Source organism: Engystomops pustulosus, chromosome 7 (assembly GCF_040894005.1).
Source record: "Engystomops pustulosus chromosome 7, aEngPut4.maternal, whole genome shotgun sequence".
In the NCBI taxonomy this organism is placed as follows: domain Eukaryota; kingdom Metazoa; phylum Chordata; class Amphibia; order Anura; family Leptodactylidae; genus Engystomops; species Engystomops pustulosus.
In genome coordinates, this window is record NC_092417.1 from 78,382,633 (window position 1) to 78,398,361 (window position 15,729).

Below are 15,729 nucleotides of genomic sequence, written 5' to 3' on the forward strand. Positions count from 1 at the left end.
TCATGTATACATACATGGGGGAGTTTTCCACTGCCTCTTTCACCAAGCTCCATGCTTCTGGGGGTTCTGGGGCTGCAAACCGTAGTTCACCCACAGGAGGTTTTGCAAATGGTACTCCATAGAAGACGTGGACGATTCTGTCCACTTTTACTAGAACTGATGTCCCACGAAGCTTCCCATACTTGGTGGTCACTAAAGGATGTTGAATTTCTGCACCTATAGAAAATGGAGAACATTACCAATTGTCTATTTTATGTTTTAAAACTAGTAATAAGCAAAAGTAATTTAAAACTAGTAATAGTAATAAAATAAACATTTTAGTCATCCACTCAATCTGATGACTTTACCTGTTCTACAGTCATCTACTCTACAGCTTCATATTTCTCTGAGCACACCTACAGTCTACAGCTTTTCATTTGTGACAAGGCACAATGAAGTAAGTAAAGCACATGGGATGCTAAACTACAACAGTTCTGTAATGGTAATGCAATACATTCTCCTCTACCAAGAGGGCCTCAAAGCACTTGAAGATCACTCAAAAATAGTGAACATGGTGGCCTCTTCTCATTAAAAATTAGATTTTCCATTTCCCTTTGTGCTATTGTGGCAGGTCCTGATCTAGAACACTCTCTCCTGCTCTGGTACTAACTCTTGGCTTATGAGATGAGCCTACTGTGTCTGAAAATCAGCCTTTTAAAGGGAACCTTTTAGGGCGATCTGGGACACTAAACCACCCACAGGTCGATATGGAGCTTTAGTTAAAATAATACTCACCTCATCACTCAGCGCCTGCGTGTAAGTGAAGCCGGAGCAATACATCCCAGCTTCACTTTGTATGCGCTGTAGGTACAACACGTGAGCAGTTAGGCCAGAATACTGTCCCGGCTTCACTTCCCGCATTGGAAGAAGAGACGCTGGCGCAGGAGCTATTAATGTGAGTCCGATGTGTTAATTGTTTACGTTTTTTTTACTTATAAAAACTTCAAAAAGGTTGGTTTTGAACCCTAAACCACAGATCGATCCATTCAGTTCTGCTTTTCTTTAAATGATCATATATATAGAACTGCTTTATATGTCATAACAATTTTTTATTTTTTTCATGTCATGTGAGACGTTAACTTGATAGAACAATTTTATTAGTAACATTTTTTTTATAGAATTAGCAGACAAATAACTAAAAAAAATTTTCCCCATTAATCATTTTTAAATAAACATTTAAATTGTATAAATCATTACCAAAATATGTTAGAAATATGTACAGTGTAAATCCATTATCATTTTCCAGGAATAGAGACAGGGGGTACTTTGCAAAGTGTTTTCAGCAGCTCCTGCCTTTCTGCCTTCAGCTGATAACCTAGAGGGTGGCACACTTCTGTCAGCATTCAGGGGTAGTGGACCCACAGAACCACCGTGGATGATGACATAAGCCGACACCAGGGAGCGTAAGTGGTACCCGGCTTTTACCAGAGCCCAGGTTGGACTTGCTGTGGCAAGATATCACCAGGTTGCTCCACAGGTGCGAGGTGCAGAATCGTGAGGCAGAGACGGAGTCGGGGACAGGCAGCACGGGATCAGAGTCGGAGACGTAGCAAAAGGTCAGGACAGGCAGCACAGGAGCAAAGTCAGGAACAGAATCGAGGTCACAACGGCAAATCACTATAAACAGACAGGACACTAGGAGGCGGTAACACGCGCTGGAGTGTGGGGACTGCCACTGGAGCCAGGGAAGACAAGTGAGGCTGCAGACACAATCCAGAGGCACATGGGTGCGCGTGCGTGGGATATGGGCCGCAGGAGCACACGTGACAACTTTAAATGGTCATGTCTCTGGAACTATGGCATCTAACAACACAATTCTGGTGTCCTATTAAAGAAACTGAACCCAAGATATTCACTGTTAAAGTTAGAGTCAGGAATTGAGTACTGTATTTAAAAATCAAATTTTTTACTGTAATTTTAAGAGTTTTGATATTAAAGAGGAGATGATCCTCTTTAATAGGTTACTAATATTTTGTTTCTAGGTGCCACGATTTAGGAGATATGATCCCTCTCCTTACCCACTGGAAAAACCTGTAGTCACTGATCACGGGTATTAACCATGTAAATGCATCCAGCAAATCTGCGAGAGTTAAAGTACCCTTGGATGTCTAAAAAATAGTAAAATTTACAATATATATATAAACATAAAAGTTAAAATCACCCCCTTTCCCTAAAACTGATATAAAAATAAATAAACAGAAAAATCATAAACATGTTAGGTATGAAAACATCCGAAACTATCTGATCTATCAAAATATAATAACGGTTATTCCCAGTGTTTAACCCCGTAACAGAAAAAAGCACCCAAATGTCCAAAACGGTTTCTTTACGCCATTTGCATGTTATCAAAAGGTTGTACAGTCCACAAAATTGTAGCAATTAAATCATCAGCTCATCTCACAAAAAATGACACATAACACAGCTCCATACATCAGGGCTGGCGCTATGGGTAGGCAAAGTGGGCAATTGCCCAGGAGAATCTCTTCTTTCAAATGAATCTTTTTGTTTCTAGGTGCCATGGATCCAGAGATATTCAGGTTTAAATTGAGAATATCAGGTGCCATTTTCACATTTAAATCACTCGGCAGTTTAACAGTTAATATTTCCGTTTTCCTGACACAGAAACAGATTCATATAAAAGAGGAGACTCTCTTCTTTCATAGGAAAAAAGAAGTGAGGTTCTATGTGTCACAGAGCCAGTGATACAGCCCCCTGAAATGTAGCCCCCTCCAGATTCTTTTTTTTAAATTAACTGTGTTTTTATTTATTTTCACAATTTTTTAACAAATTATACATACATTTGTCAGGCATGAAAAAGTACATTTAAGTCATCATTAACAAAATGATGGCTATTTGCTCTTAATAGAGCTGAGTTAGGTGGTTGAGTGTAATCATTAACATTAAAATGTAAAAAACAAAGAAAACCTTAAATTGCATGTCATATCTTAATCCCTACCCTGTATCCCTTATCTGGATTAGGTGGGCAGACAAATAGCCAAGTGTACTATGAAATCACTATAGACGTTAGACAGACACAGAAGGGAAGAGAAGGAGAAGGGGGGGGGGGGGGGAGGACTTCTGTTTGTCTCTAAGGCGGTGAGGGCTGACTCTTCGCGTGGCCGATCCCCAGTACGTGTCTCATGGTTCTCATACCTTGAGGAAAAGGTCTGATTGATTATTGAGGGAAGCCGTCAGAGTTTCCATGCTGCGTACTTCCCTTATCCTAGCCATTAGTTACGATCGCGAGGGGGGATTCGGCTCCTTCCATGATTGCGCAATCAAGCAACGTGCTGCCGTGGTAATGTGGAGGCTGAGCTTCCTGACAGGTTTAGCCATGGGTACTTCAGTTACATTCAGGAGATAGAATAATGGGTTTAAGGGAACATTTAATGAAAGCACTGCTTGAAGCAACCTCTTCACTTCCTCCCAGAACGGTCGGATGTGTGCACAGGACCAGAAAATATGTTTCAGAGTTCCCCCTGGCAGCCCGCACCGCCAGCAAGTGTCTGGTGTATCTGGGAAGAGACGGTGTAGTGTAGCCGGTGTATGATACCAATGGAAAAATAATTTATACTGGTTCTCTTTATGTGTTGTGCATGTTGACGTTTGCGCTGCATATTTCACGATTTTTTGCCAAGTATCTTGTGTGATTGGGGTCCCAATGATCTCCTCCCACTTAGCCATGTATGCATGTGAAACCTGTTTCTTTGGGTCTGGGTGTTGCAGGAGAGCATAGATACTAGAGATCAGTCCTGCTGTGTGTGTTGTCATTTTACAAATATATTCAAATTCTGTGGGTTTAGAGACCATATCAGTTCTTCCCACTGTCTGCAACAGGTGCTGTATTTGGAGATAATGATAGTGAGATGACAACGGTATGACAAATTTTTCTCTAAGTGAATCAAAGGGTAGGATTTTCAAAGTTGTGTGATCCACTATATCCGCAAACCGGGACAGTGATTTCCCATGGTTTGGCGTCTAGTCCATTTAGCATTTTGGGCATAGCTGGGGTATGAAGGAACGACTGCATGGAAGAAGTTTCTGACATAAGTGGGAACTTTGTACTACTGGTCCGCCAGATTTTTAAAGTAAATGCTATAGGTCCTAGAAGTGGGGCAGGGGGTTGATGAATCCCGGGAGTCCACAAATACGAATTGGGTTGGTATGGAGCACGCTGGGATACATCTAAGGTGCGCTGCCCAGTAGTTTTTCACAAGGTCAGGCATAGATAATCCTCCTTTCGATTTGTGCGCTAACAGGACAGACTTCGCAACCCGATGACGCCTCTGGGCCCAGACAAAGCGGAGTAAGTAGGCCTGCAGGTTCTTAAGTACTCGGATAGGGATAGATACTGGCAGAGTCTCGAATAAGTACGTCAGTTTAGGCAGGATGGTCATCTTAATGGCAGCTATCCTCCCAAAAAGGGAAATCGGAGGACTAGTCCATTTAGATAATAGCGATCTAATCTCGTTGATCATGCTTGGGTAATTGTGTTCACATAGCTCCCAACCGTCCCGATTTTGCCGGGAAAGTCACGTTTTTCTTACCTCTGCCCCGCGTCACGGGCAGCTATGAGATTGTCACGGATTTCCCCCCCAGGTCCCGCGCTGTGTCCGCATAGTAAATACTTTGAAAGCCAGAACTGGCTTTCTACAGACATCGGGAGGGAATCCTTTTCAGAGAAGTGTCGGCTTAGCGGAGAGCAGGGACCACGTCATCAGGTTCAGATCTCTATCCATATATGGTCACTGCATCTCCTAGGGTTCCCCAGAGCAGACATCGGGCAGGGACCACGTCATCAGCTTCAGATCACCATATGTCCATATATGGTCTCCAGGGCTTCCCCAGACACAAGCTCTTAAATTAAATAAAGTTTTGCCCAGCTTAACTAACTGAGCTATAAGCCCAGTGATACAGAGCTGAGGATTTCTGGTAACTAAGAAGTGTTATCTGCCACTGTTACAGTGTGACACAGACTTAATGCACTGATATATAGAGAGGGATCTTCTCAGGGGTTATTATTGTAATTATTGAGACTATTGTTATTATTATTATTATAAATTTTATTATTTTTATTATTATGGAGATGATTATTAATAATAGTAAAAATAATAATAATCATCTCAATAATAATAATAATAATCTCCATAATAATAATAGTCTCAATAATTACAATAATCTCTGAGAAGATCCCTCCCTATATACCAAGGCAGTAAATCTGTGTCACAGTGTAACAGTAGTCATAGTTCTTAGTTACCAAAATTCTAATCCTTGATAATCACAGAGGTTATAGCTCAGTTGGTTGAGGCGCTGTGACATTATTGTACATGGACACTGCAGGTTCTGTGTTCAAATCCCAGAGAGGATAATTTTTTAATTTTTTTTATTGAGATGATTTTTATTATTATAATATGGCTAAAATTTGGGGCGTGGCCAGGGAGTGATTGGGGGTGTGGCTTAAGGGGATCGCCGCAATTTTGTCCCTCTTTCCCTTTCACAAATGTTGGGAGGTATGGTGTTCATATAATGTGGTATATGAGGGGGTTAGGTTCACTCCTAAGTACTTTATAGATCTAGTCTTCCAGGTAAATTTATAGTTTGCTTTTAAGTGCCTCACTATGTCATCAGGGATATTTACCAGTAAAGCTTCTGTTTTAGACGCGTTGACTTTATAGCCCGACAGGGACCCAAACTGTTTCAGCCTAGCCAGAAGGTTGGGGAGTGTTGTTAGTGGTTGGGACAAGGTCAGGAGTACGTCATCTGCAAAAAGGGAAAGTTTAAATTCCTTACCACGGATTTGCACTCCCTTTATGTTAGTGTCCTGTCGGATTATAGCCGCCAGGGGCTCGATGCACATGACAAAAAGGACCCCCTCCAGATTCTTAGCCATCAGGCTGCAGGGAGACTTTGCTGCACACAGGAGCTGCTGCACCTCACAGATAATGGAAATATTCACTTTATATTTGAGAAGGGATAATATCAACATGTTTTTAACCCTTCTCTATGCAGAACTATCTAAGAACACACTTTCTCTCTTATTGCCTTTGTTAAAGATATTACACTGGACTCAGACGCCATCTTACGTATTGTCGGACATTTTAAAGACTCAGCATTCATTTCACATAACTTTGTGTACTGATAACTGAAGTTTGGGTGGGTTTCATTCCTCAGAAAGCACACAAAGACCTAGTGTTCGCTAGCACTACCTAGTGGAAGGTATCCAGGAGGACATCTGGACATTTGGTTTATGTGAAGTTTCAGTATTTGCATGTAGCCAATAGTATCAGACTCCTTTGTGTGCTTACATCCAATAGTGTTACATTTCCTGGGTGAGAACACCCAATTATAGTTGCTGCTTTCCTAATTACACGCCTTATGTAAAGTGCCTTATGGTTTTCTATAAATGTCCGTCCCTCATTAAACTTATCAGTCTTGTTGCTAACTTCCTGCAAGGACAGGTCTTGTCTTTTCATTCAAGTTAGTCAATTCCAGCGCTGGACACAGACTCATTTAATTTGAAAGTCACCTTACAATGATTAGGGGTTTGAGCCCCAGATATAAATCTATAAGAAATGGCGTCTCCTGGTTGGGCATACTTTTATGGACATCTAACCATCGAGGTGACCTCCGCAAGAGTCCAGGCGGCCAGTGACCAGAACTGACAATGAGCGCTCGTCGGGGTAAGTCAAGTCTATTTCTGTCTACCTTGACTGTAGTTCTGTTTCACTGGCTGAAAGGGACTGGGTAAGGTCATCTCCTTGTGTGATATTATGTACTTTGCCTTACATGTCCATATATAATAGTATGTGCACGATGATTTCGGCAAAGGATCACTTGTACGGTGACCGACAGAGGCTGGACGTGACAATGTATGTTGTAGAAAAAGGTCTGCAGTACCCTCTTGTGGATTGTTGAGATAGTTCAGAAAGTTTGTGATGGTGGAGATTTTCGTTTATGTAAGCGCGGATAGAATCTGGAAGTTTGCAGAGACAAATTCTGGCCAAATTTACGTATCGTTCCTTCGGGATTGATGCGGCCCCGTGATGCGGAAAATACGGTAGAGGCAGGAAGGACACTGACGGGAATTTTACAGTTGAGCGTAATCTCCTTGATTTCTGAAGTATTGTGTGAAGGTCTCTAATTTGTACTTACTGATAGTTAGCGGGGTAGTCTGGAGCTGTATGTACGGAGGATATCTATAGCCCTTGAGCAAAATCAGGTATTCCACAGATTCCACAAAATGGGTAGTGAGCAAAGTAAGACTGAAGCTGGACACTGCAGACCTAAAAAGGCGACTGACATAGTGTCACACAGGAAAGGTAAAGAGTGGGTAAAAGGAAGTTATGAGGTATTGAAGTTTTTGTGTATGTTAGATGATTCCCTGAGTGTGCAGAGGTAGGAGACAGCACTTGATGAAAATGGTGGCTGGCTCAAAGACAAAAAGTGGCACACCCAGGCAGAAGGTTGTTTTGATGTAAGTAGAGAGTTAATGACAAAGGAAAGTGGATGGGGTTGATTACTGGAGACTTAGACCAGTGACTACGGACGGACCAGGACAGAGGGACAGGAATCCTAGAGAGTGCTCATTAAAAAAAAAAAAAAAAATCTTTTGGAATGCAACCAGCACCCTCTTAGACTCCACCCCCGTATCTGGGGGTTAGAGAAGATGACACGCCCTACCATCTTTTAGTGGTGGCCATCTTAAGACAGTATATTCCCTTCAAGTCCCTGAAAGTTAATTGCCTATGATTCTACACTGTAGGCTGGTTGTAGGATAGCAGCTGAGTCAACCTTGAGGCATCCTGGCGGACGTTTGAAATATAAATAAAATGCCGGCAGGTAAATATTTTTACCAATTTCAAACATTTGCTAAGGGTCTTGAGTGTGCAACGCTGTTTGTTTATTTTGTTTATTTTATTTTTAAACTTATTTGATTCTGACAATTGCAGAAAAATTACTAGAAAAAGTGTTGCAGTCTCTGGTACCTGCTTTTGGAGTTGAAAGAGTTAATCAGGGGGAGATCTCTGTGCAGCTGTGCAGCTGGGCTTTGTCTTATCTATGTCTGTGAGAAGTGGCCTTGAAGCACACAGAAAGAATCTATGTTGAGTGGGGGAAACAGAGCTGACAATCTAAAAGACTTAAAGGAATTTGCTTGTGATAAGAATACAAAGAGACACACTCTAGGAAACGTAGACGGCCCCAACAGGGCGGGACAAGGGGGGTGGTAATGGACAAGGATGTCAGCAAGAACAGTCCCCCTCTTCTGAAAGCCCCCCCAAATAGAGTTAGTGCCTTTCATTGTAGAACTCTTCCCTGTTGGCAAATGTCCTCCTCTCTGTGCCCCTACATGAGGATTTCCAGTACCTATTTGCCTTTACCAGTGTAGTATTCCAGTATACCTGGTGCAGATTCCCACAAGGGGGGTAAAACTCCCCCAGCCAGTACTCCATACTACACGGCCCTATAGGGAGTAGACTGGCAGACTAGCCCCTTACTGGATGTTCTCCTCATCAGTATGCGGAGGACCCACTGTTTTTGTTTGCCAGGATGCATGTATTGACCTTATGTGTTTTCTGTTCCAGAAGGGTTGCAAAGTTTCCTGAGACAAACTCCGGTACTGCCAGGAGAAGGTGGTCTTCCTAGGCCACTGATTCTCAGCCACAGGCAAACACCAGAAAGAAGGCTGGCAGTCCAGAATGTGCCCCTGCCCCGAGGCCCTAAGCCTCTTCACATGTTTCTAGGACTGGCCAGTTCCTTCAGGCCTGGGATAAGGTCTGCCTCAAGCCTGATGTTGCCCCTTGATAATTGAATTGCCTCTTCTCCATTTGCCCTTAGTCAAGAGGCAATTGATGCATTTCATAGCCTTAAGCTGAGAAATCCTGTCTGCACCGGCCCTAGGCACATTCCACTGAATCAAACTTTTGGTTTATTTTGCACGGAGTATCTAGGCCACGCCACAGGTGTCTAGTCCAGGAACGTGGTGGCCTCCCCAGTGGCCCACTATTAGGCCCGGTTAGACTCAGTCGTGTCAGTAGCTGCAGCCAGCAATCTGCTCAGCAAGGCCAGTGAGTTGATCCTAGATCACTCAGTTACAGTGCAAACCCCACATACCTTGCACAGTGTCCTCACCAAGTACAGCCCAAGCATCTGAGCAAAGGCCAGACAGCTCAGACTCCAGTGTGCACTCCTGATCCCCCGTCACACTGATAAGGTGCACAGCTCTGAATCCTTCATTCTGTCGCCAGTCTTCCAGGATTCAGAGAGGGGGGGAGAGAAGGGTGATTAATGCAGATGTTGAGTTTTTTCTCATAGATGGCTCCAGGTCTCCAGGAGAAGACAGACGGTTCTACACTGGATATACAGTGGTCGGTGGCGCACATGAGGTAGTACAAGCAGAACCACTCCCTCCACACAGGTCAGCGCAGGAGGTGAAGTGATGGCACTCAGGGAAGCGCTACAGCTGGTGGAAGGTAAAAGGGCAAATATCTATACTCAAGGTATAGGTCTGGGGTCTAAACACGACTATGAACCCATATGGAAGGCTAGAGATTTCCTCACCTCTGCAGGGACCCCCTTTAAGCATGGCACGCTGGTTAAAGAGCTCATGGATGCTCTCTTACTTCCACAAGAGGTGAGGATAATAAAAGTAAAAGCACACACAATTTGGTAACTCCACAAGCCAAGGGCAAGTATGTGGCTGACGGGATGGTGAAGGCAGCTGCACAGATGGAGCCCGGAGACTGTCCTGAAGTCTCAGCGGTGAGTTATGAGCTAAAAGTTTGATCCACAGGTGTTCCAGTCCCTGGTGGCCCGAGAGTCATCAGAAGTGAAGGGAGTGTGGAGGAAAGCTGGAGCCCAGATGCAAGCTAATGGGACCTGGATGCTGGGAGAGAGGGTGTGCCTGCCCGGAGCCCTGCACCCGACAGTAAGGCGAGTAGCCTACGGACACATACACATCCAAAATGGCCATGCTAGTGCTCATAAACCATAAGTGGTTTGCCCGGGCATTACTCCCCTGTCACTAGACTAGTGAAAGCCTGTATAGTCTGTGCCCGCCACAACCCGGGTAAGGTGGTAAAGACCCCACAGAAGGTGACACCCAAGCTGCTGTATCCCTTCCATAGACTGCAGATGGATTTTATCCAGCTACCAATAAGTGGTACGTAGGAGTACGTGCCTGTGTGCATTGATCTCTTTCCAGGGTGGCCAGAAGCTTCTCCCATGACCAAGGCTACTGCCAGAGCCGCAGCCAAGAAGTTGGTGAGTGAGATTTTTCTGCAGGTTTGGACTTCCAGAGACCATAGAGTCCGGTCGCAGAACCCACTTCACTGGACAGGTAAAAACCTAAAGCCTTGTCCCTCCTGGGTGTAGAACAGGCCCTGAACACCCCTTGCCCTTCCCAAATTAGTTGTGGGTTTGAGAGAATAAACGGCACTCTTAAGTTAGAGATCCGGGAGGCCATGGAAGTAACAGGGAAACCATGGTGCGAGTGCTTTCCTGCTGCCCACCATTCAGTTAGGACCACACCCACCAGAAAGATGGGATTGTTCCCCTTTGAAGTATTTTTTGGCTATGCACCCAGACTAGGCCCCTACTAGGAAACCAAGTGGAATATGCCACACAGTTGAGCCAGGCCTTGGAAAGGTCTGCAAAAGTGTTTCTGATTACTTTTTCAGATCCAGACAGAGACCTCAGGATGCATAACCTGAAGCCTGGAGACTACGTGGTGGTAAAGAGACCAGAGAGAGTCTGGAGCCTCGCTAAGATGGTCCTTTCCAAGTCCTGCTGACCAGTGCCACGTCTGTGCAGCTAGAGGGAAGTCAGCACGCTTCCCACACTTACTATTGCAAACTTATTCTTCTTGCTAGCTGGTCTCTTCTGAGTGACTGTGCTCAGGGACACCCCAACCATGACTATCACTGTATCTATAGGGCTGACCAGGATGCCCCCAGGGTAGGAGACTTTACCTACGGTTGGTGCAACAAGACAATGACCTTCTATAACACTGACAGCACAGGTAACCCTGTATTAGCAGTGTCTGATGTACTGGATTTGTGGGGATAGGAGAGTGAGGTCAGGCCTAGAGGCTGGGAAGGTGAGTGTACGGTGATAAGGTTTGTACATTCCTTCCTCGTGATCCCCAGGGATAAGGTTGATCAGACACATAAGAAAAGGTAGAGAATCCCAAAGGATTCTGGAGGTCTGAGAGGAGCACCTAGATGACAACGTTTATATGTGGGAGCACCAAGGGGGGTCCCAGATGAGTACAAGGCCCACAATCAGATATGGGCAGGTCTAGAGTCCATTATTTCCCAGATAGCTATGAGCAAAGATGTTGGTTGGGTAACTGGTTTTATTGTAATCAACAGAGATTTGTGAATTATATCAGAGATGCTTCCCAGAACCGCATGACTCTGGACATGACCCTTGCTGAGAAGGGAGGAGTCTGTAAGATGGTGGGAGTGGCTTGTCGCATGTACATCCCAGATGACATGGCCCCCTATGGATCCATTACCCATGCTCGTGAAAAGATTGAAGGACTGTCCAGGGAACTCGAGAGAAGCTCTGGCGTGGACACTTTGTCCTTCACTTTGTAGTTGGGGGATTGGAAGGGTTTCCTTTAAGTGGGGGTGATATTGGGGATTGTGATTTTGCTCTCGTCACTTATTACGTGTTGTGTGGTCCCCCTCATCAAGTCCACCATGTCCCAGATGGCCGTCCAGATGATACCGTCTTGTTGAAGAACCAGCCTGTTCCAATTTGAGTATGCAGGCCTGTAACCCCCGAGTGACTGGCCTCCAGGGGATCTGGTGAAGAGTTAACAAGTCCAGCAGGTAAGGGCTTAGCCTACCTGTATGTACCTGGAGTTTGAGGAGGTCACTCTGGACAAAAGTTACAGGCCATGCAAAGCTCAAAAGGGGGGAATTGTTAAAGATATTACACTGGACTCAGACGCCATCTTACGTATTGTCGGACATTTTAAAGACTCAGCATTCATTTCACATAACTTTGTGTACTGATAACTGAAGTTTGGGTGGGTTTCATTCCTCAGAAAGCACACAAAGACCTAGTGTTCGCTAGCACTACCTAGTGGAAGGTATCCAGGAGGACATCTGGACATTTGGTTTATGTGAAGTTTCAGTATTTGCATGTAGCCAATAGTATCAGACTCCTTTGTGTGCTTACATCCAATAGTGTTACATTTCCTGGGTGAGAACACCCAATTATAGTTGCTGCTTTCCTAATTACACGCCTTATGTAAAGTGCCTTATGGTTTTCTATAAATGTCCGTCCCTCATTAAACTTATCAGTCTTGTTGCTAACTTCCTGCAAGGACAGGTCTTGTCTTTTCATTCAAGTTAGTCAATTCCAGCACTGGACACAGACTCATTTAATTTGAAAGTCACCTTACAATGATTAGGGGTTTGAGCCCCAGATATAAATCTATAAGACCTTTTATTTCGTGATATTTTTTTTTGACTGATACGATGAACATTCGATCCTCTTCGCCTAATGTGTCTACATATTATTACCGCGACCCAGAACATGTCCATAAAGTTATATGTAATACCAAAAACACACACATGTTCTGGAATAAAGTTTTTATTTCCCACCATCCTCCATTATTTGCACCTATGTTATGACGCTCTCACTCATATTCTTATGAAGCACGGAGGGTTCTGTTATTGTGCGGCTAATACATTGGCGCACATCTAAATGTGACTTTTATTATCTCATTAGCTTGGTTTATGGATATATAGGGGAACATTTACTTACCCGTCCCGTCGCGAACCTCGAGGTGCGTTGTCCGACGAGGATTCGGAGCTGTCGTGATTCACTAAGATCGTGCATCCAATTTCCTGCATGTGTCGCTTCCCCGCTCAGGTCCGCCGGAGTTCACCTTCTTCTTCCTGGTGCATGTAAGTGCATGGCTTGCGACACAATTTTGAATGTTAAATCCCGCGCTTAGTCCGAATCAGTCGGTTGTCCGACGTCCACGCCCCCGATTTGTGTCGCATCCGATTGCGTGTGCCAAATGCAGCGCTGAAAGGAAAAAGTCGCGAAACCCGGCATAATGCGGTCCCCGGACCCTTAGTAAATGTGCCCCATAGTTATTTATTGGGTTACCATTATGTAAGGAGCATACAATGATAGATCTGTGTGACGCTCAGGGCAATTTTCTGCAGAAATAGTTTGGTGTCCCCGGTGGATTTAACGCATATTTTGGTTAATATACACATGTGGGTGTGTATGATCTCCTCACATCTTACTGTTTTAGGAAAGTATATTTTCTTTATGTATGTATCTGGATTTGTACATATTTTAGAGGAAATTTTGAAGGTTAATTGCCAACTGCTTTAAAAAATATATAGGTTTTATAGCACCTTTAGCAGATATTTAGTTATTTCAGTTTTAGTGATATTATGTGGATTTATTTATGTGAACATATCAATATGGGACATTTGTGAACTCTACACATGTCCATCTATTACATTTAGGAGACATGAAGGTAAATATTTTCTGTTTGGAGCACGTTTTTTGCCATCAAAGTCAAATTTTAAGTATTTTTTATAAAATGTTTCAGTTTGAATCAAAATTGAATGAAGGCGCCTATGTCTATAAACTCTTTAATGCAATTTTGAAAGTAGGGCAAGTGTCTGCTTTCAGAAAATATGTGTTATGTTGGAGTTTACTTTATTCTTTTTGCTGTAATTCCAGTTTTATTTTTAAACGTCAAAACTGTACAAATTGCTCTGTCAGTGAAAGGGTTAATACCTGTTGGTTGCATTCCGGGGTGATGCTTATGATCTATCTCCTGTCTATATATCTATCCGTCTATTTATCTATCTCCTATAATCAGACCATTTGTATATCTTGCTTTTTTTCTGTCTATTTATTAGTCAATCTTCTATTTCTCTTCTACTGTATTTAACTCTCATATCCATCTCCTGTATATATTATCTACTTTATATTCTGCATCTAGAAATCTCTATCACCTTTCATATTTATCTTCTATCATAATAATTATAAATAATAATTCCATTATTTATATAGCCCCTACAGATTACGCAGCTCTGCACAGAGTTTGCCAAATCAGTCCCTGTCCCCATGGGGCTCACAATCTATTCAACCTACCAGTATGTTTTGGAGTGTGGGAGAAAACCAGAGGACCTTTTCAGATGTTTACCAGCACTGCAAGGCTGTAGTGGTAACCACTGAGCCACCGTGCTGCCCATCAATCTCCCTATTATCTATCTCCTATAAAATTCTCCCATATTTCAGTTTGTTTTACCATACTAAAGGGAGCCTCTTACTGACTGTGACCGGTCATAAAACAGTTTTATTTTGGGGCCCCACTTTTAGTTTTGCCCAGGGCCCCACTTTGTCTAGAACCAGCCCTGCCATACACTGAAATATGGAAAAATTATCAGTGCTAGAAGATGGCAAAGTGAAGATTTTTTTTGTACTGAATGTTTTAATTTTTCTATATGTATTAAAACCCAATAAAACCTGTATAAATTTAGTATTCCGCTGATCATAGCAACCCAAAGAATAAAGAAGACATGTCATTTGGTGTGCACAGTGAAAGTCGTAATAAACAAGCCCACAAGAAAATGTTGCGAATGCTTTTTTCCACCAATTTTACTGCATTTGGAATTTTTTTCCAGCTTCCCAGTACACGGCACAGAATATTAAATACCGTCACTATAAAGTGCAATTTGTTAAGCAGAAAACACACTCTCACTCAGCTCTGTACATGGAAGGAGTGGGGAGTGAAAAATGGAAATTTAAAAATGAGAAAGGGCCTGGTCGTTATGGGGTTAAGAGAAGATCCACTTTGGAGTCCCAGAAGGCATGGCCATTTCCTGGTTTACAGAGAAGCTGATTACAAAATTAACAGAATTTTCTCTAAAATGACACATCCCTGGAAAACAGTAAAATAAAATGCCCAACATAATGTTGTCTTTACTTGCGTAGTGATTTTGGAGCTGGTAGACTGCAGTTAATCCAGGTTGCAGAATTCCTATAATCTGGATTGTGACAGCAGCAGAGTTAGTAGAACGGCTGCAGAATCTGCCGTACATAGAAGTATCAGCCTCACCTGACCGGAGGGGTTCCTGGATCACACAGCACAGAAGAAGCATCCAGCTCCATGGCCCCATGTCTGTGCAGAGAGCTTCAGCCAGTCCTGTTCACTTCAGGTGTGTTCAGTGGCCTTTGACCTTCAGTTTTATTACTGAAATTTCCTAGAACTGAACCAATATGATGGCATATCACTGGCAGAGAAGCAGCCTCTATAGTTCCTGCCTGTTCTAAAATATGTACTCTGTAACCTGAATAGGAGCCAACTAGGCCAGGATGACGGCACAAGTCTTCTGCTTGCCACACTGTTACTGTGGAGACAGCAGAGACACTAATGAAGCTGGAAAGAAAATGCTAAAAAGATAACACAACAGGATGGTGAAAAGAGGAGAAGCGTGAACTGAAAGTCCAGCACTGCCGAAGCATGTACAGAATTGTGCTCAGTGTTCTCTGAGGGGCATTTGTCTCACAATGAACTTACTCCTAGGACAGTGGTGGCGAACCTATGGCACGGGTGCCAGAGGTGGCACTCAGAGCCCTTTCTGTGGGCACTCAGGCCATCGCTCCAATTTCACCAAACAGGACAAAATCCACCAATCTTCTTGC

At 43.4% G+C, this 15,729-nt stretch overlaps 1 protein-coding gene across 2 annotated transcripts in view; it reads right to left on the minus strand.

Annotated features, from left to right (window-relative positions):
- LOC140070462 (fatty acyl-CoA hydrolase precursor, medium chain-like) overlaps positions 1 to 15,429 on the minus strand; it is a 33,128-nt gene extending 17,699 nt beyond the window's left edge. The window contains exons 1-2 of one of the 2 annotated variants that reach the window (XM_072117013.1): positions 15,143 to 15,429; positions 15 to 216 (exon numbers count right to left, since the gene is read on the minus strand). In XM_072117013.1, the coding sequence (XP_071973114.1) occupies positions 15 to 216; positions 15,143 to 15,203 (263 nt within the window). In that variant the 5' untranslated portion in view covers positions 15,204 to 15,429. The remainder of the gene's footprint in view (positions 1 to 14; positions 217 to 15,142) is intronic. The other variant, XM_072117014.1, reaches the window with a different exon arrangement.
- Between the last annotated feature and the right edge of the window lie 300 nt (positions 15,430 to 15,729).